Here is a 20,504-nt window from a genome sequence, read left to right as displayed (position 1 = left end):
CACCGATCAGATCTCCTTTTCAATATACTAATTTCCACCTATGAGTGGAGTCATATAGAGTTCGTCTTTCTCTGACTGGCTTATTTCGCTTAACATAATACCCTCGAGGTCCATCCACGTTGTTGTGAAGGGGCCAATTTTGTCTTTTTTTATGGCTGAGTAGTATTCCATTGTGTATATATACCACATCTTCTTTATCCAATCATCAGTTTCTGGGCATGTAGGCTGGTTCCACGTCTTGGCTATTGTAAATAATGCTGCGATGAACATAGGGGTGCAACAGACTCTTGAGATTTCTGATATCAGGTTCTTAGGATAGATACCCAGTAATGGGATGGCTGGGTCATAGGGTATTTCTATTTTTAACTTTTTGAGAAATCTCCATACTGTTTTCCATAGTGGCTGCACCAGTTTGCATTCCCACCAACAGTGTATGAGGGTTCCTTTTTCTCCACAACCTCTCCAACATTTGTCGCTCTTGGTTTTGGATGTTTTTGCCAATCTAACGGGTGTAAGGTGATATCTTAGTGTAGTTTTGATTTGCATTTCCCTGATGATTAGCGATGATGAACATCTTTTCATGTGTCTATTGGCCATATTCATATCTTCTTTTGAGAAATGTCTGTTCATGTCCTCTGCCCATTTTTTGATCGGGTTGTTTGTTTTTTTGTTGTTAAGCAGTGTGAGTTCTTTGTATATTATGGAGATTAACCCTTTGTCGGATAAGTGGCTTGTAAATATTTTTTCCCAATTAGTGAGCTGTTTTTTTGTTTCAATCCTGTTTTCCCCTGCCTTGAAGAAGCTCTTTAGTCTGATGAAGTCCCATTTGTTTATTCTTTCTATTGTTTCCCTCAACTGAGGAGATATAGTGTCCGAAAAGATTCTTTTGAAACTGATGTCAAAGAGTGTACTGCCTATATTCTCTTCCAAAAGACTTATTGTCTCCGGCCTAATCTTTAGGTCTTTGATCCATTTTGAGTTTATTTTGGTGTGTGGTGAAAAAGACTGGTCAATTTTCAATCTTTTGCATGTGGCTGTCCAGTTTTCCCAGCACCATTTGTTGAAGAGACTTTCTTTTCTCCATTGTAGGCCCTCTGCTCCTTTGTCGAAGATTAGCTGTCCATAGATGTGCGGTTTTATCTCTGGGCTTTCAATTCTGTTCCATTGATCTGTTCCAAAATTACTTTTTGAACAAATAAAAAGACTTCTTGATATCTAATCCAATACTCTTTGTAAAACTGAGGTCTCTCTGTCTTTTGATTTGAAACTATTACTTATAATTCTGCTTCCTAGAAAATACCTTCAGGTGGACCTGAAGCTTTTGTTCAGACAGAGTTACGTCTCTCCAGAGGGTCATCTGTCAGATGTTATTAATCCTGATGTGTCCATCATTGAAAGATAATACATGAGGATCAACCAGGGCCCGGACTGCAACAGGTAGGATTAGAACGACCGTGGCACAGGTAACAGTGAGAGGCCCTGAATGGGGGCCCTTCTTGACAAAGAATATTTATCTCCAACTCTACTGATAGAGGATAAATTTTAATTTCATAAATGAGGTTTTACTCTGATTTCCAAAAGGATAGCACATCAAGATGGAATTCCAGAGGGCCCTACAAACTTGCTACTGTTCTTGGCAGTTATTAAAAGCCATGAACTACTCCATGAGCATGAGCCTACTTACAGAAGTCAAGGTGCTTCTGACCAATCACGTTCACTCCAGAGATCCAGCTGTGCTTCTATGTGCTTGAGTTTCATTCTCTAACCAACACTTCTCCTTGGTAGTTCAATGGTTTTATAATAGTAATCTTAAAAGATATTGCTACAAATTGTAAACAAAACAAAACAAAAACTAAGACCAGCTAGTCTTCCCTTCAAAGATTATTGGGTAATAACATTAAGACCTTCTCCAAGGATTCATCTTACGTGAAAAGTATGGTTTTTATTATACACACACACGTGTGTATACACTCCAATTTTTTTTTTTGAGGAAGATTAGCCCTAAGCTAACATCTGCTGCCAATCTTCCTCTTTTTGCTGAGGAAGACTGGCCCTGAGCTAACATCCGTGCCCATCTTCCTCTACTTTATATGTGGGATGCCTACCACAGTATGGCTTGCCAAGCGTTGCCATGTCTGCACCTGGGATCCGAACTGGTGAACCTCGGGCCGCCAAATTGGAATGCGTGAACTTTACCGCTGCACCACCGGGCCAGTCCCTACACTACTACTTTTTATACAGATTTTCTTCAAGATCAATTTCAAATAGCATACCTGGGGTTATCATTTAGCCTCCCCCTCACTTGTTAAGGCTAAGTTAATACTTGAACTCTCTGGTGCAGAACGTTAAATTCAATTGTAACAGTCTACTTATTCCCTTCAAACACCTTCGTAAGAACGAACTGCATCCCAATGCTTATCATCTTCATTACAGACTTACTCCTTCTTGGATCATGTTAGAGTGATTTCATTTCAGTTAATTTGGCTTTGAGTTATTTATATCTGAAATAAAAATCAGGTTAATGAACTATGCAGAAAAGGTGACTGGCATTTAGGTTTTACCACGTTGTATTGCCAGTTAACTTTTAAGAATGTGTCTGAGAGAGAGAAAGAAACACAGAAAGAGACAGAAAGAAAGAGGCAAAGACCAGTCTTTGTCTTAATTTTTTGAAGGTAGAGTGTTTATGACATTTTTTTTACTTCTTCTTCTGTGCCTTGTACAAAGTGAAAATTCAGGAAAAACTGTCTTCTCTTTCGTCTAATACAGCATAGAATATAAGGAGCTTCACTAATTAAAAAACATTAAAAAGCTCTTTGAAAAGCTGAATCTTAGAATCAAGGAAATACAGTATGCGTTGACTGAGTAACTTAGTAAGTAAGAAAAACAACTAAAATGTCCTGACTGCATCGAAGTCAGAAATTGTAAAGCCATGTCTGGAAATGGAGTTCAGCAAACTCCATAGAATGTTATTTGTGATAAAGAAACACAATTCTTAGGTTTAAATGCTTTACTAAATAAAATTTAAAACCTACACGGTGGTCCCACCAGGTAAAACACCACCAAGTGCACACAAGTGAGACCTGACCTTCATCACAGGACTAGGGCACTGTGCTCAGAGAAGCATCTGTCTGTGGCCAGGGGCCATTTTAAACTGTGACTACGCACTTCTGTGACAGAATACAATCTCTATTACATTTTGTGACTATTATTACATCAGCCTGAGAACCATAGTCAATAGCCACCAGAATACCAGCAAAATGAATACTATTTGCTTTTCAAAATGGTTTGAAAAAGAAAAACAATAGGAGAGGTCTTTTTTTCCCCAAAGATTGGCACCTGAGCTAACAACTGTTGCCAATCTTTTTTTTTTTTTTTTCTGCTTTTTCTCCCCAAGTCTCCCCAGTACACAGTTGTAGATTTTAGTTGTGGGTCCTTCTAGTTGTGGCATGTGGGATGCTGCCTCAGCATAGCCTGATGAGTGGCGCCATGTCCGCGCCCAGGATCCGAACCAGCGAAACCCCGGGTCCCTGAAGCGGAGTGCACGAAATTAACCACTCGCCACGGAGCCGGCCCCAGAAGGAGAGGTCTTGATAAACGACTGATAAAGAAAACTTGCTAAAGCCAGAAATGGCTAAGAATGTTGAGGATTCTGTCTGTTCACATACTTCCTTCCTTAGCCACAAAGCCAATGGCATCAACGTCCACTACTTCAAGTTTTTAACCAACAATAAATATGTTATAGAACTAGGAAGATTCTCGAAAACTCAAGAGTCTACAATCCTAGTGAATAAAAACAATTCAACATTTCTAATATATGAAAATGACTTTATATACAAATAACCCAAAATAATAAAAATATACTTCATAGAAAACTGCATGAAAAAGCTAAGATAAAAAATATTCAAACATTCACATCCTAACCTGTTTGGTCAAAAAACAAAAAAAAGAGCTACTTTAATGGGATTTTATAATTCTTTCCTCAAGGAAAAGAATTTTTTCAGCTTCATTAAAAAACTCCATTGCTAGCACTCTTAGTAAGTACTCTCACGCCTCTCCCCAAGACAAATGGAACCAGTGGTTTCTGCTATACATCATTTCATTTCCTGCTCATAAAAGTCTGCCCCTGCGAAATCCCATCCTTTGTCACCAGAGCCTGCTGACATCCTACTCCCTACACAAGACCTAAGATGATAATTCCTCTATGAAGAAAGGTCTTCCATGAAGAAAGACCACTGCAACCTCTCCCCCCTCATTCATTCAACACCAATTCTGGGTGCCCGGTATAAAATGGGAATCACACATTCTATTGACATCTGAAGGCCTATAGCTATTTGTAACACTTGCATTCATAGAAACACATGATTGGAAGAGAGCTAATTATGTACATACAGGGTTGCCTTGAAGATTAAATGAGATAATATGAATGTAAAGTTCAATAAATAATGGCTATTACTATTACATGCTCTTAGATATTAGTTATTTTTGTGGATGTCTTAGTTCTACTTCTAATTTGTAAGGTTCCTGACAGCAAGGATTCACAACGCACTCATCTCACTTCTTTGGTAAAGAGGTATTTACATTTGGTAAAGAAGCACTTAGAATTATTTGCTATACAGAATAAAGAAAACAAAAACGCAGCCTTAAAAATGAATGAAATTCTGACACATACTGTACCATGGATGAACCCCGAAGACAATATGCTAACTGAAATAAAGCAGACGCGAAAGGACAAGTATTGTATGATTCCACTTACATGACGCACATAGAGTAGTCAAATTCATAGAGACAGAAAGTAGAGCGGTGGTTTCCAGGGGGCTGGTGGAGAAGAGGATGGAGAGTCACTGTTTAATGTGTAGAGTTTTAGCTTGGGAAGATAAAAAAGTTCTGGAGATGGATAGCGGTGACGGGTGCATAACACTGTGCATGTACTTAATGCCACTGAACTCTGTACACATAAAAATGGTTAAGATGATAAAATTTGTTATGCATATTTTGCTAGAATAATTTTAAGATCTTAGAACAAGGCAAGGATGTCCACTCTCACCACTTCTATTCAACACTGTATTGATGATCCTAACCAATGTAAATAGCCAAGAAATAAAAGGGCTTATAGATTAGAAAGACAAAAGTAAACTATCTTTATTCAATTTGACATGATCTTGTCATTGAAAATTGTAAAAAGTCCAGAAAAAAGCTACTAGTACTAGGTGAATTTAGGAAGACTGTAGGATACAAGGTCATGTGGCAAACTGTATTTGCAAAAAAATAGGCATAGCAATATTTCTGGTGCCACACGTTTTTCCATAATTTTGCCACCGACCATTAAGAAGTAGAATCTATTCCATCAGGCCCCTTGATCCTGGGTAGAACTGTGTAACTGCTTTGATGAACAGAACGAACAAAAGAGAGACTATACGATCCCTGAGACTGTTTTATAAAAGGCAGTATTGCCTGTGCCTGGCTGGCTTCCCTCTGCTCCTCAGATATTTATTTGCCTTTGAAACCAACCACAACACCGAGAAAGCCCAGGCAACACAGAGAAGCCAAGTGCAGAAGCTCCAGCTGACAGCCTCGGCAAGGTCTCAGCCATTAGGGAGCATCAACCACCAAACTCATATTTGTACACTCTCGGAAGAATTTAGCTCCTACCCTCTGAGCTGCTCTAGCTGATCTGGAGTGATACAGGGACAAGTTATCCCCATTGAGTCCTACCCCAAGTATAGATGCAAGAGCAAAATAAATGCTGTCATTGTTTTAAGCCACTAAACTTTGCAGTAATCTGTTATACAGAGTAACTCAGTAACTGGAACAGGTCAATATGTAAAAGTCAATTGTATTTCTCTATATTAGTAAAAAGAATTGAAAGATGAAATTAAAACATAACAGTTACAGTAACATTGACATACTTGGGAATAAATTTAACAAAATATATGCAATCCTGCTGAGGAAGGAAGAATACAAAATGATCCCAATGACCCCTGCCCTTGTATAATCTGAATGTGGGTAGAACATATGAATACAATGAGATATCATTCCTGTGGTTATGTTGTATTATATGGCAAAAGGGAGATTATCTGGCGGGCCTAAACTAATCACAAGAGCCCTTTAAATGCACAAAGTTTTCTCTGGTTAGGAGCAAAAGAGAAAGTCAGAGATTGAAAACATGAAAAAGATTCTACGTGCTAGTTTGAAGATGGAGAGTCATGTGGAAAAGACCTGAGAGCAACCTCTAGGAGCTGAGAATGATTCTCAGCCTATGGACAGCAAGAAAAAAAGGACTTAAGTGCTACAACCACCACAATGAACAGGATTCTGCCAACAACATAAATGACCCTGGAAGTGAATTCTCCCGAATGGGCGCCAGATAAGAACCCAGCCTAGGTGACATCTTGATTTTGGGGCTATGAGATCCTAAATAGAGAATCCAGCTGGGCCCACCAGGACTTGCAACCTACAGAACTATGAGATAATAAACGGGGGTAGTTTAAAGTCTCTAAGTTTGTGTTGATTTGTTACAGGGTGATATAAACTGAATATAACTGCAAAAAGAACAAGAGACAAGTTTTGGGGGATGGAATATTCTAAATATTGATTGTGATCATAAAGGTGATTACATGGGCTCACCCATTTGTCAAAACTCAACCAACTGTATAATTAAAATATATGCATTTTATTGTATATTAATTATACCTTAATAAAGTTGGTTTAAAAAGAGTTGATTTAAGTTTTCTCCTTATACCTCTTGTCATCTTATACACTACTCCCATAAGTAGCTTTATGTATTCTCTGCTTCAATACCCCTCATTTATGGCTGATTCTCCAGGCTAAGACATCCAATTAGGCTCTCAAGCCAGAATATTCAATTGCCTGTTGGACCTGTCCACCGGAGGGTATGAGTAGTAGATTATCATGATCTGATTTACATTTTTAAGAGATTACTTTGAAAAAGTCTAGCATAAAGATCATGTAGGCAAAGCTTAGAATTCTGTAAGAAATTTGCTAGTTGGAAAATTCTGTCTTAGAATAGTTGTTTCCAAATTATACCTCGAGGAGTTCTAGCATGCAGCATAATGCCTCAGGAACCAAGGGAAAGAAGTGGAGGACAAACACAGGTGTGGGGAATGGGGAAACACACAAGGGGAAACAGACTCACAAGCTTTAACCAAACAGCTTCCTTTTTATCTGCTTGTATATAAGGAGTTCATTAGGAGTTTGTAGCAGTTGTTGGACTGCTGAAAATATTTAAAATCACTGCTTTAAAAGTTTGGTAAAACTGGGCAAAAATCCTAATTCTCTCTTCTTCTGTCACCAGTAGGCAACCATACATAACCAAAATAGCAGGGGAAAGGACCCACCACCTTATACTCCAAAGCACTTTAGGGGCTGCTCCAGAGAATTATAAGCTTCTTGTTTCTGGCTCACTGATGGTATGGATCACGTCCATTTGTCTCTGTATGACCAAGTGTCTATCACCTAGAACACCCTCAAATACTTGCTGAGTTTAACAGAACACACAAACCATGTTAAAAGGTATAATAAAAAGTGCCGTAACACAATTGGGCGCTCTTTGGTAAGCCTGCTAATACACATTACTCCTAAGTATATTCCCTTAAGAACTTCTTACACAAGTATGCCAGGAGACATGTATAAGAATGTTGATGGCAGCATTGTTTATAACAGTAAAACAAAAACAAGTGAAACTTCAATTAAGAAGATGGATAAGTAATTTATGACATATACAAAATGAAATACTACATAAAACGATAAAGTTAAAAATCCATATTGATGAATTTCAACAAGTAAGTTCAGTGGGAAAAAAAGCAAGTTGCAGAATAATACAGGATATGATACCACCTAAGACAACACTCATATTGTCAGAGTGGTGGTTACAACGTGGTGGATGAGAGGGATGTGTACTGGGAGAAGCCACACAGGAGGCTTCTATTTTACTAGTAGTGTTTCATTTCTGAAGTTGAGTGGTGAGTAAATGGGTATTCATTTCATTACTCTTTGAACGTATTTAAATATTTAGAAAATTTCATATACAATTTTTAAAGTTCTATGCCAAGTGTCAGCAACTAAGTCCTGCAGGCCAAATCCAACCCAACGCTTATTTTCTGTACACACAGTTTTAGTGGACCACAGCCATTTATTTGTTTACGTATTGTCAATGACCCTACTACAACGCCAGAGTCGAGCAGGTGTGATAAAGAAGCCTAAAATATTTACTATTAGGCCCTTTACAGAAAATATTTGCCAACTCCTGTTCTCTTTCAAGGTCTAGGTTGCAAATGAAGGAGCAATTAATTCTGAAATAATACAAATATAATCATGGCTGTAGTTCTTGGGAAAAATGATCAGTAGCATTGAAGATAACCAGAAAAGGAGGATAGGAGGAAAACAAGTAAAAACTAAACAAGCTTTAGAACACTGCTATCCAATAGAACTTTCTGTGATGATGGAAATATTCTATATCTCTATTGTTCAATTTGGTATCCACTAGCCACATGTGGCTTTTTAGCACTTGAAATGTGGCTATTGTGACCGAGGAACAGAATTTAAAATTTTATTTATTTTTAATTATTTTAAATAGTCACATGTACCTACAGAGTACCACATAGACAGTGCAGCTTTAGAGCTTTGGAAGCCAGATTGACAGCAGCTGTCACCTGAAGCCTAGGACAGGGTACCCATTCAAGGGAAATATAGCTACAAAGAGCTGCCTCTAGTTTAGAAAGTTTCAGCCACTGGTGGAAAAGCAAACATATGGATAATTAGAAGGGCGAGCTTACAGACAGATCAGAGGATCATTCAGTGTTAATAAAAGTCAGGCCAAACAATTACTCTTTCCAAGAAATAGGAGGTAAAGAAAGAGGATGTAAAGTAAGAGAAGAAGAGAGCCAAGCTTGAGATTTGGGGACTTCCATGCTAATCTGTTAAGTGAACAAACATTACTACATGAATCAGAAGTACAATTAGAAATAAACAGAAGTACAGCTAGAAATAAACAAATGGGGCTACCTCAGACTAGAAAGCTTCTGCAAGGCAAAGGAAACCATGAACAAAATGAAAAGACAACCCACCAACTGGAGAAAATATTTGCAAATTATATATCTGACAAGGGGCTAATTTCCAAAATATATAAAGAACTCATATGACTCAATAACAAAAAAACAAACAACTTGATCAAAAAATGGGCAGAGGATTATGAACAGACATTTTTCCAAAGAAGATATACAGATGGCCAACAAGCACATGAAAAGATGTTCAGCATCACTAATTATTAGGGAAATGCAAATCAATACTACAATGAGATATCACCTTACACCCATCAGAACAACTATAATTAACAAGACAAAAAATAACATGTTGGAGAGGATGTGGAGAAAAGAGAAGCCTCATACACTGCTGGTAGGAATGCAAACTGGCACAGCTACTATGGAAAACAGTATAGAGATTTCTCAAAAAATTAAAAATAGAAATACCTATCCCAGTACTGGGTATTTACCCAAAAACATGAAATCAACAATACAAAAAGATTTATGCCCCACTATGTTCATGGCAGCATTATTCAAGATGCAGAAGCAACCCAAGTGCCCATCAACTGATGAATGGACAAAGAAGATGTGGCATATAGATACAATGGAATTCTACTCAGCTATTAAAAAAGACAAAATTGTCCCATTTGCAACAACATGGATGGACCTTGAGAATGTGATGTTAAGCAAAATAAGCCAGACAGAGAAAGACAAACAATACACGATTTCACTCATATGTGGAAGATAAACAACCACATGGATAAAGAGAACAGATTAGTGGTTACCAGAGGGGAAGAAGGTAGGGGGTGGGGGCAAAAGGAGTAAAGAGGCACCTATGTCTGGTGACAGATAAAAACTAGACTATTTGGGGTGAGCAAGATGCAGTCTATACAAAAACTGATACGTGATAATGTACACCTGAAATTACATGATGTTATAAACCAATATGACCTCAATAAAATAATTTTTTTAAAAAAGTACAATAGCTAGAGAGATGGCAGGAAACCAGAAGAGCTGTGACTTACAATCAAAAAGATAAGAGTTATACAATCATGCATATAAATGAGGAAGACTTTTGGAATGATTAGTGCTTAGCCAGAAAAGCAGTAAAAATAAGGGATTTAGATACCAACAATGACTTCTTCTTCATTTAACCAAAACAAATATCTGTAAAAGATATGCCATATTATCATACTTTCTAGATTTTTGTCACACAGAAAGATGTTTACTTTTTATTCCTTTGCCCAATTATCAGTTAGTCCAGACACGTTTAGCTTCCATTGCAGACTAAATATTTATCTAGAAGTAGGGTCTGAGTATTATTAAGCTTTTCAAGTCTTTCATTATATTGACATTTGTTCCTTTTTCTACTTTGATGCGTTGTACATCGTCCTTCCTCATCCAAACCACTAAGAACATATTCCACAAACTTCTCAAAATAAAAGCATCAGTTTATATACTGTACAAGAATATGCTGCAAAAAAGGAACATTGAGGAACTACCTTGCTTTCTAGCAGACAGCTGAACAGGTTTCTACAGACCTGATGAAATCAGTTATCCAGTTTCCATGGCCTAGCAATAGTTTTTTGTTTTGTTCTGCTTTAGTTTTTAGTTCAAAAAAACCTGCCTGATGATATACAGACAACAGAGTGATATATTCAGTATCTGTTCTAATTGGTACTGGAATAAGGAATACAAAATATTCCTTGGGGAACATGTCTAAATATTTGTATTTAGATACTGAGGTGCTCATATTCTTTAGAAAAATTAGAATAGGGGAGAATTTGCAATTTCAATTGTTAATTTTATTTTACAACTCTCACAAAATTTATGACATTCACAGTATGCTACTGCTTATTATACTAATTTTTACTACCAAGAAGATTGGAATGGTATGTAGAAAAGAACACAGGCTCTGAAGTCACAGAGACCTTGATTTAAGTCTTGGCTATTATACATACTAAGGGAATCTCACTGAGCCTCTGCTTTCTGACCTGTAAAACAAGGATAATGATATTTAGCATGAAAGATGTTATAAAAACTAAATGAAATAATGTGTTTAAATAAATCAAGTAATAATTTCAAAAGTACCTAGACAGAGTACCTAACAATGCTAGACACCTAAATAGTCGCTCCACTCTGACTCCCAAGCATTTAAGTTCTCTTCTACACTATCCCCCTCCTCACACCTAAAAAACAAGATTTATTTAAAATATATTAATAGAATTTCTGTTATCCAAAATAATGATGTATAACATGTATACCAAGCTTCAAAATTAATAAAAACGCTTTTCAGTACCTCATTTGCTCCTTGCAGAAGCCAAAGGAGATAAGATAGTGCAGGATTATCCCCCCCTTTTTTTTTTTTTAAGATTTTATTATTTCCTTTTTCTCCCCAAAGCCCCCCGGTACATAGTTGTATATTCTTCGTTGTGGGTTCTTCTAGTTGTGGCATGTGGGACGCTGCCTCAGCGTGGTCTGATGAGCAGTGCCATGTCCGCGCCCAGGATTCGAACCAACGAAACACTGGCCTGCCTGCAGCGGAGCGCGCGAACTTAACCACTCGGCCACGGGGCCAGCCCCAGGATTATCCCCCTTTTAACAAGAGAAGAGGAACTATGTCCAACAAGCTAGGGTCACATAAAGAGCTAATGGCACTGGTTTTGACAGTAGAGAGACCTGCCAGAGCTGAATCCAGGCTCTGTCATAATTTCCTCATTTGTAAAATGGAAATGATTCATCCTGTGAAGACTGAAAGGAGATTGCTTGTTCACTCATTCATTTGTTCATTTATTCATTAAGTATTAATTTATAAACATTTAACACACATTAGGAATCATACACTGTACTGGGTAGCAAGGATGAAGTCTGAAGTGACAGACATAATCATCCTCACGGAATGTAGAGTTAAGTGAGAGATGAGGCATTTACCATGTAATCACACAGATAGGTGTAAAACTACAACTGTATTAAGAGCGTCAAAGATGAGATACACCATTTTATGAGACCATCAGATTGGGCGGCAGATGTAACCTGGTTAAGGAGGTCATGGAAGTCTCCCTCAGAAAACAACTCCAGAGAAAACATCTGAAGAAGTGATGAAGGGAGCAAAGAGGGGAATTCTGACCAGCCCAAGAGCAGAGATCTAAGGATACTGACATCCGCGTTTCCCCTACAAATGGTCCACCGGATCACCCTTTGATGAAGCTCAAAGTTGACAAGTTCTACCACAGGCTGAAACAGACTCTGCAAGGAGAAGCAAACTTTAAAATTAATTCTATTACTGATGCATCAGAATTGAAAAGAGAAAACATAAAAATCTTCTATAAAAAAAGGGAAGAGTCAGGGAACAAAAAGGAACAATTAGATACTAAAATCATGTTGAAAAAACTAAAAACTTAATAAAAGAGTTGAACCACAGAGTTGAAGTCTCCCAGACAGTAGAGCATAATGACAAAGAAGGAAAATGAGAGAAAAAGGAACAAGACCAGGAGATCCAACAACTTAGTAACAGGAGTTCCAGAAAGAGAAAAAAAAAAGGGAAGAATTAAGCCAAGAATCAAAGGGCTTACTGAGAATATTTCACAAGTTTCTAAAAAGAAAAAAAACTAGATCAGATACAAAGAATCAAGAATCAGGATGGCTGTGGATTCTCAATTCTCAATCTAATCTAATCTGTCACAGGAAACAAGAAGACAGTAGAGCATTAACTTCAACATCGGAATAAGAATGGTTTTCAACCTTTAATTCTACACCCAACTATGAGCACAGAATAATGACATTTTCATAAACATGATATCTCAAAAAACTTAACTCCCATGCCCACTCTCTCAAGAAAGTACTGGAGGATGTATTCCACCAAAGAACAGAGTAAACGAAGAAAACAGAAGACAAATGATACAGAACACTGGAGATTCAACATAGGAGACAGGCAAAGGAAGCTCTCAGAATGACTGCATTGCATCGGACGCAGAGGGCAACGAATCCAGATTAGAGGAGTGTAACACAAAAGACGACATAATGAGCACTGGCATCACTAAGATCCCATCAACTGTTAACCTAAGACTAGAATGCCCAAGAAATATAAGGAGAAAATAGGAAAATCCATTGTTTCGATCCCTGAGAAGGCAGAGGGGATCCAAAGCCGAGGTGAAAAGATCATCTTTAGATACGGAGAACAACTCTGCTATTAAGACTCCTTGGAAGAGTCTTGAACAGAGATAAAGGCAAGGAATGGGTTAATAATGGAGTTTCCTTTTAATGGCTCCTATTTTCTCCGTAAATTAGGAAGAAAGACCACTTGCTAAGTGTGAAAGAGAAGGGGTAAATCTGAAGTTTGAGGAGAAGGGAAAGAGTTGAAAAACTTGTTAAAAATAGTAGGGAAAATTAACCAGGGAAATACAGTAGGATACCTGAGCAGTGCTGAAGGGCCATTTGAGACAAGTTCCACATTAACTTACAATCATGAATCTGCTCTGTTGAAAGATTTTCTTCAGCAGTACTTGGTTACTTAGATGCAGGAACAGAGGAAGAGGTTATCTAGGTTCATCCAGAGCTGGGATTTCATTTCATTTCATTTACAGGCTAGAGTGCTGTTTAAATAATGAACTATGAACTCTACCCAGGATAAGGAAGAAAACGAGAAAGGATAAAATGCCTAAAATGATTAGGACAATGCCAGGGTAATATCAAGCAATCCAAAAAAAAATGATAGCTATGATTATTACTAACCACGGTCCTCTATCAGTAAGTGATTTCATTATTCCAATTTATAATCATTTCTATATAATTCTCTTCCACCAGATTGAGCTCTTTGAGGATCAGGAGCGTGTCTTACTCATCTTTGCTTCTTCCCAAAGCCTAGCCCAATAGCTACCACACTGTAAGTGACTATTAAATGTGTATGATTAAATTAACGAATCAAATCTCCTGCTTCCAAGCTGTTTACATAATTTTTAAAAAAAATTCTAGTTAGGGCATTACAACCTTAACAACAATTCAAAAAACAGACATTTCCAAGAAAGGCACTAAGGGGCCACTGTCAGTTCAATGATAGAAACTTGCTTAGTAATTAACAGCATGCTTGACGGGAGTTTTCCAATACTGCAGACTATAGAATTAGCATAAGGAAGAAAATGAATCAACATACACAACATGAAAATTCAGAATACACTGTCCTATTTTTAAGGGACCAGGGGGACTCCTTCCTCTATTTTTATCATTTTGGTACCCTACAAGATTTCATGAAATGAATAATCTAAAGCATAACCCACCCAATGCTGATCAAATACCTGCATGAGGACTTCAAGGTAAGTTCAAGTACTTCACACATAATCTGAGAGCCGGCCAGGCCCATTAGCTTCCCCTTTGTTTTTGGCAGAGGGCAAACCCCTAAAATAATACCATTATAGCTTTCCTGTTTATCAAAGGCCACAGGATTTCAAGTGAGAGATGTTTTTTGCCTGTGGATTCAATTTAAAAAACATAAAGACTTTATTTTTGCTGCACCTAAACCAACATAATGCTCATTTTAAAGTATTCAAAGGGAAAAATATATACAGTTAACAGCTTTGACTTAATAGTAGAAAGTATATAGGGAATCACAACCTCAAATCAAGCTGTACTAAAAATCTTCTTTACTAAATGGGGTGTTTGAAACTGAGTATATCTATTTCCCTAGAGAAAACATGTTACAATGGGAGGCCAAGTCTCCAGTTGGTCCCTGTAAGTCTGAGGCACTCTGTAACACCTAATAAGATACTAAAATGCCTAAACCTCTAGGTCTGACATTTATGGGGAAATGTATACAGAGTTCTCATCTGGGATGTCAAAACAATCCTTTATCTCTCTCACCACCTGCATTCTAACCAGGAGAAGTTGGAACAGGATGGAAGCTAGGACAAGAGGATTTCAGGCAGTGAACAAAAAGGAAAGGAAAAATTTCACAATAGGGTACTTCTTAGTCCAGTTTGACGCTCTCCATCACTCCTATTTTCCCCTGAAGGTCCCAGGAAATGTCCTGTTTCTACTTTCAAGGAAAGAACTTGTAGTTTCTGGACAGAGTTTCTCTCTTTCCTAGAGCCACTGCAGGAAAAAGAATGTCCACTCCTGTTGCCTCCCCATTCTCAACACCTCTGATTTATAAAGCAAGCAACTTGATGAAATCAATGTGTTTGATAGTCATTAAGAACAATATATTTGGGGCTGGGTTGGTGGCACAGAGGTTAAGTTCATGTGCTCCATTTTGGTGGCCCGAAGTTTGCAGGTTTGGATCCCAGGCATGGACCTAGCACTGCTCGTCAAGCCATGCTGTGGTGGCATCCCACATAAAATAGAAGAAGACTGGCACAGATGTTAGCTCAGTGACACTCTTCCTCAAGCAAAAAGAGGAAGACTGGCAACAGATATCAGCTCAGGGCCAATCTTCCTCACAAGAAAAAAAAAACAATACATTTAAGAGAGATGGGTTGAAAATACGAGAAAAACAGAATAACCAAATATTTGGGTCCTTGAGAAGATAGAAGAGACTGAGATACAATTCAAAGCAGAACTTGTCTACCAGCAACAAGGGAAACCTGGCAGCAGGTTAAAAAGGTTTTCTTCTCCTCCACCCTTTTTCCCCTACTTCAGTAAAAGTTAAAGATAAATATACATTAGTGTATAAACAGGGAAAGACCAAGATCGAGTTTGGGCAATAAGAAACTGTAATCTAATCTAGCTACATTTCGGAGTGATACCCAGGGTAGAGATGTTTTCATATAATTATAAGACATTTCCTCTTGTTTTTCCCACAGGCACCTTAAAATCATAAAATGTTAATGTACATGTTTACCTATCAATTAAGGATGAAATTATGAAATTTTAAACATCTAAGCTTTTAAAAAAAATCTTGTTATAACTTATACATTAATAACCACTATAGAGTAAGTATCTGCCACTAGGGAATAATACAATCCTAGTGATTTTGCTCTAAACATTTTCTTACACTGAAAATTAATTCAGAATTACCAAAACAGAGGTTATCCAAACAATATCAAGTATATTCCAATGAAATACCAAGTAGCCTGCTGCCGTTCCTCAGACTCAGGCCCACATACCCAACACTCAACTCACGAGTTGTTTTCGTCTTTAATGAAACAAAATTACCACAGATGTTAAGGCTGGATTACCTTCATAATGTTAACTAAATCTGTTTGATAGTAGCGATCCTGATGTGCATTTGCTGCTGCTAACGTAAGAAGGTAATCATTCCTTGCATGGGTAGCTTTGGAATTACACTCAGATCGCCGAGCTTTTAACTAAAATACAGTAAAAGAAAAAGAAATCAGTAAAAACTGATATTGCACTGCAAACATAGGAGGATACCACTATTAGTTGGCAATTAATAGCTCCTCAACAAGAGTAAAAGTAACCGTGTTGAGAAACATTTATATGCAGATAAAAATTATTCAACACCATTGAGGACTTAAATAAACAGTGACTAGAACTGTTACACACGGTACAAGTGCTTTCAAATACAGTCATGCAAAATGATGTTTCGGTCCACGACGAATTGCATATATGATGGTGGTCCCATAAGATTAGTACCATAGAGCCTAGTATAGTAAGCTATACTATCTAGGTTTGGTAAGTACACTCTATGATGTTGACACAATGACAAAATCGCCTAACAACACATTTCTCAGAACGTGGCTCCGTCATTAAGTGATGCATGACTGTATTTGTTATTTACACTTAAACTTCCAAAGCTTTTTAGAGAACTTCAAAATATTCTGCACACTTTATTCAGATGGGAAAATAAAGGTTTCCACATTAAGTAAATACCTTATCTTCGAAGACATGGGTAAATCTGTTGGAGTTAGAAAATAGTTTTTAAAAAATCAGCACTCCTGATGTGCCAAAGAACTGTATGCTAGGCGGGAGCCTGGCAGCCAAAGGCAGGTCACTAACCTTACTTATCAGGTATTCCACAGCTTGAGGGTCCCACAGAAAAAACTCACTTGCATTTGGCCCAGAATATCTGCTCAGGGTATAAATCCGAATGAAATGGAATTTGTAGAGCTTTCTAAAGCCCGTGGACTGATTCTCTTGGACTAAGAGTTAAAGACAACAGGCTACCTAAGCAGGTAAGGTATAGAAACCCATCTGCGAAGCAATCTTGTGAAGCAAGTAGTGTACAAAGTGGTGACACCTGGGGGAAAAACAACCACGAATTGGGAAGGAAAGTTCTTCTCTAAGTTAGTGACTAAAATGCTTCTCTAAAGTAGGTGGAACCAGTTGACCTCCACCTCAAAAGACCCAATTCTTTTTTTATAAGCTAAAGTTTCTCAATTGTGAAATACAGTTTTCAAAAACTCACCTTTACACTTGCCTTCTGTAAACTGATTCTTGATTGAAAAAGACTAAGTTTAGATCTATAATAAAAATAGAAAAGTATGTTTAATAAAATTATCAGATTATATCACAATAAAATGATTAAATATTATAATTACTAATTTTTTAAAAAAGTGACCCCTTTCCACAACACTATTCTAAAAGAGAACTAAAAAATGGAAAAACAACAGCAATGATTATTTTCCTTTATTTTAATACAGAAAAAATATAATGGTGAAACAAGATATATTGAAATTAATAAAATAACAATATCCTGAGTGACAAAAATACAATTTGACAACACAATATATTGGTATCTCATAATAAATAAGAGTCATCAAACTATAGGTTATTCCCATATCATACAATTACACACACTTTAGTTCCTGCAAGGAAGCTTAAAGAAGCCCAGGGATAACCAACCTATAGAGGCAAAGATGAGCAGGTTTTCAGAGCCATGTGTGACAGGCTAGAACAATGCCAGGAATGCAATCTACAGTATGATATTGACTAGGCTCTAGAAAGTCCTTAATTTCTTTATTTCTCCCATTAAAAGATGTTCTTGTTTGGGTGCCTGACTGTGTGCTGCCTCCTCTCTTAACATAGTATTCCGAACACAGTGAGAGTCCTTGGACTCCCTGCCGTAAATGATTTTGTTCTATTTAATCTTTTCTCATTTTGGTGTCCCTATTTCTTTCAGCATCACAGAGGAACCATAATCTAACAATCAGTAGTAAAAATATGTTGGTTTTACCCAAACAACTAGAGATAACCATAAGGAGAAAGTCAACAAATGCTAGCACTCCCACGACCAGTGATTTCTAAAGCTGCAATGTTTGTCTTGACTGCAGTGTCATGGTGATTGCCATGGGAGAATTCAATGCATGTGCTGGCAGTTATACCATAATATGTAGTAAAGTTGCAGACCACTTGGGATTGAAGACAGAGAAAGCCAGTCTCTGCAGAATAAATGTGAGGAGGAGAGCAAAAGCAGCCTCTCCTCTTTCTAACAAGAGAGAAACATTCAGGGACGTACACATACATACCCCAATCACTTCCCCACTGTTAAAAAAAATTGGGTTCAACACATTCCTGTTATTTTCTACCTGGTCATATTCATATTTCACAGGGTTTTTGTTTTTATTAATCAGAATCTTATTCATATTAATCTAGAAAAGCAAAGACCACAAACTTTAAATTTTGAGACAGGCTGTTCAGGGTTAAGAAAGACTGTTTGGGATACTCTAAATTCTCCTTTTTTTTGTAGTCATTATCCAAATAGTCTGTGTTGCATCTGGATTTTCCAATATAAGGTTTTAAATTTCTGGCTTCTGCTTCATTTGATAACCCTCATATAATTCTTGTGTGGTACTAAAGTAGGTATTAGTAATAGATAGAATAACACAGTTCTTGTCCTCAAAGATTATGACCTAGAACAAATGAGATATGTACAAAAAAATGAACTATACTGCACATTCTTCTTCCTCATTGACCTTCCAAACGTTAATGTTCCTTAGGGTTCCAAACTCAACTTCTCATCTCATTTTATACATGATTTCATCCTGATCACGCTCATCTGATAGGCAACTGGCCCCTAAAAGTGAGATCTTTAGGCCCAAATTCTCCTCTGAGAGTTATATATATGACTCCCTACCAAACATTATTCACCCCACGTGCCAAAGGTTCTTCAGAACCAACATCTCCAAAATGGAACTCACCCTTCTCTTCAAACTGTAACCCTCTTCCTTCTACACTCTCTCCTAACGTGCACATCTCACCATCTGCCAAACCATCCACCAAAACTATATGTAGTCCAGTTTTTACTTCCCCTTCCTGATCTTATTTCTCATCTCTACTTATTCATTCTTCAAGATTCTGTCCTCACAGCACTTCTATAAAGGTTCCCTTTTTCATTAGGCAAAATTAACCTCTCCATTTTCTATGCTTACAAAACAGTGTTTTCACATAACTACTGTAAATAAATTAGTTACTAGGTGAGTGACTTTAGATACTTAACTTCGAGTTTACTGTGAAAAAACAAATCATACAGTTACTTTTACACACATTTGTCTTTAGTTCTAGGCTTTAAACTTCTTGAGGGCGCAAAACTTATCTTACTCACCTCTGTAACCCACAATACCCAATATAAAGTAATTATTCAATAAACATTTAGTGAGTGAATGAAGAGGCATTTCTTACTCTGTAGTTGAATTAATTTTCCAGAAAAGTTACACTCTGAACTAAAATGTCTAATTTGCTGTAGCCCCCTTGAATTTGTGCCATATTAGAAGGCAGATCCTTGTAATCAGCATCTCTGAATTAGATCCTGTCAAATCTATACTTCTCAGGAAAGGCCCACAATTGCCCTCATTTTCACCCTGTGGGCTTTGGCTAAAGTAAGTATTTATATACACTCTACAAATCTGTCAACTCTCTGTTCTAGAATCCCTGAGAATTTTAAAAAACAAGTTCCTCAAAACCACCATGACTGGATATTTCTAATGGAGATCACTTAATCTAGATACTTCACGTCCTAGGGGAAGACAGGTTCATTGACACGATGAAAGTACAGGAAACACTTGGCTGCTCACAAAAATAAAATAATAAAGACAACAAACTAAATTAGGGAAATATTAAATAGGTTTTCCAGTAATATTCAGTACTTTGAGTATTCATTTACCTTCCCTTGGTACGAAATAAACTTTCCAGGAGCCCCTAAATTTTCACAAAATGCTTACATGAGATTGATTAATTTCTTGCAGCTAAAAAATGTATTAGAAAGACAGTCCCCACTCCTTGCTAGTCTGTACAAATGTTCATAGCCTTTCTGATTTCATGACTGGGAGTCCAGACTCCTAGATTTTGCACCAGTAAGCTGACTCGGTGGGAGGTTCAGCTCTCCTCACAGACCTCTTCAGAGCCTCATTCTATAACACAGATTTATTTTTTCTCAAGAACTTTTTATCTTTCCTCAAGTTGTCATTGCAAAAATCTCTACTGCTTGCTTTATCTCTCTTTCTATTACCAAGTGCTAGTTCCTTTTTTCCTAATTGTTCTCAAAATAAAGGATCTGTAATTCACATATAATGAAAC

At 37.3% G+C, this 20,504-nt stretch overlaps 1 protein-coding gene across 9 annotated transcripts in view; it reads right to left on the bottom strand.

Annotated features, from left to right (window-relative positions):
* FCHSD2 (FCH and double SH3 domains 2) overlaps positions 1 to 20,504 on the bottom strand; it is a 276,748-nt gene that overhangs the window by 93,862 nt on the left and 162,382 nt on the right. For all 9 annotated transcript variants that reach the window (XM_070625887.1, XM_070625891.1, XM_070625883.1 and 6 more), the window contains 2 exons: positions 17,398 to 17,452; positions 16,208 to 16,336 (listed from right to left, as the gene is read on the bottom strand). In XM_070625887.1, coding sequence (XP_070481988.1) covers positions 16,208 to 16,336; positions 17,398 to 17,452 — 184 coding nt within the window. The remainder of the gene's footprint in view (positions 1 to 16,207; positions 16,337 to 17,397; positions 17,453 to 20,504) is intronic.

The sequence above is a fragment of the Equus przewalskii genome, chromosome 6 (genome assembly GCF_037783145.1).
Source record: "Equus przewalskii isolate Varuska chromosome 6, EquPr2, whole genome shotgun sequence".
NCBI lineage: Eukaryota > Metazoa > Chordata > Mammalia > Perissodactyla > Equidae > Equus > Equus przewalskii.
This window is presented reverse-complemented; position numbering and strand designations above follow the sequence as displayed.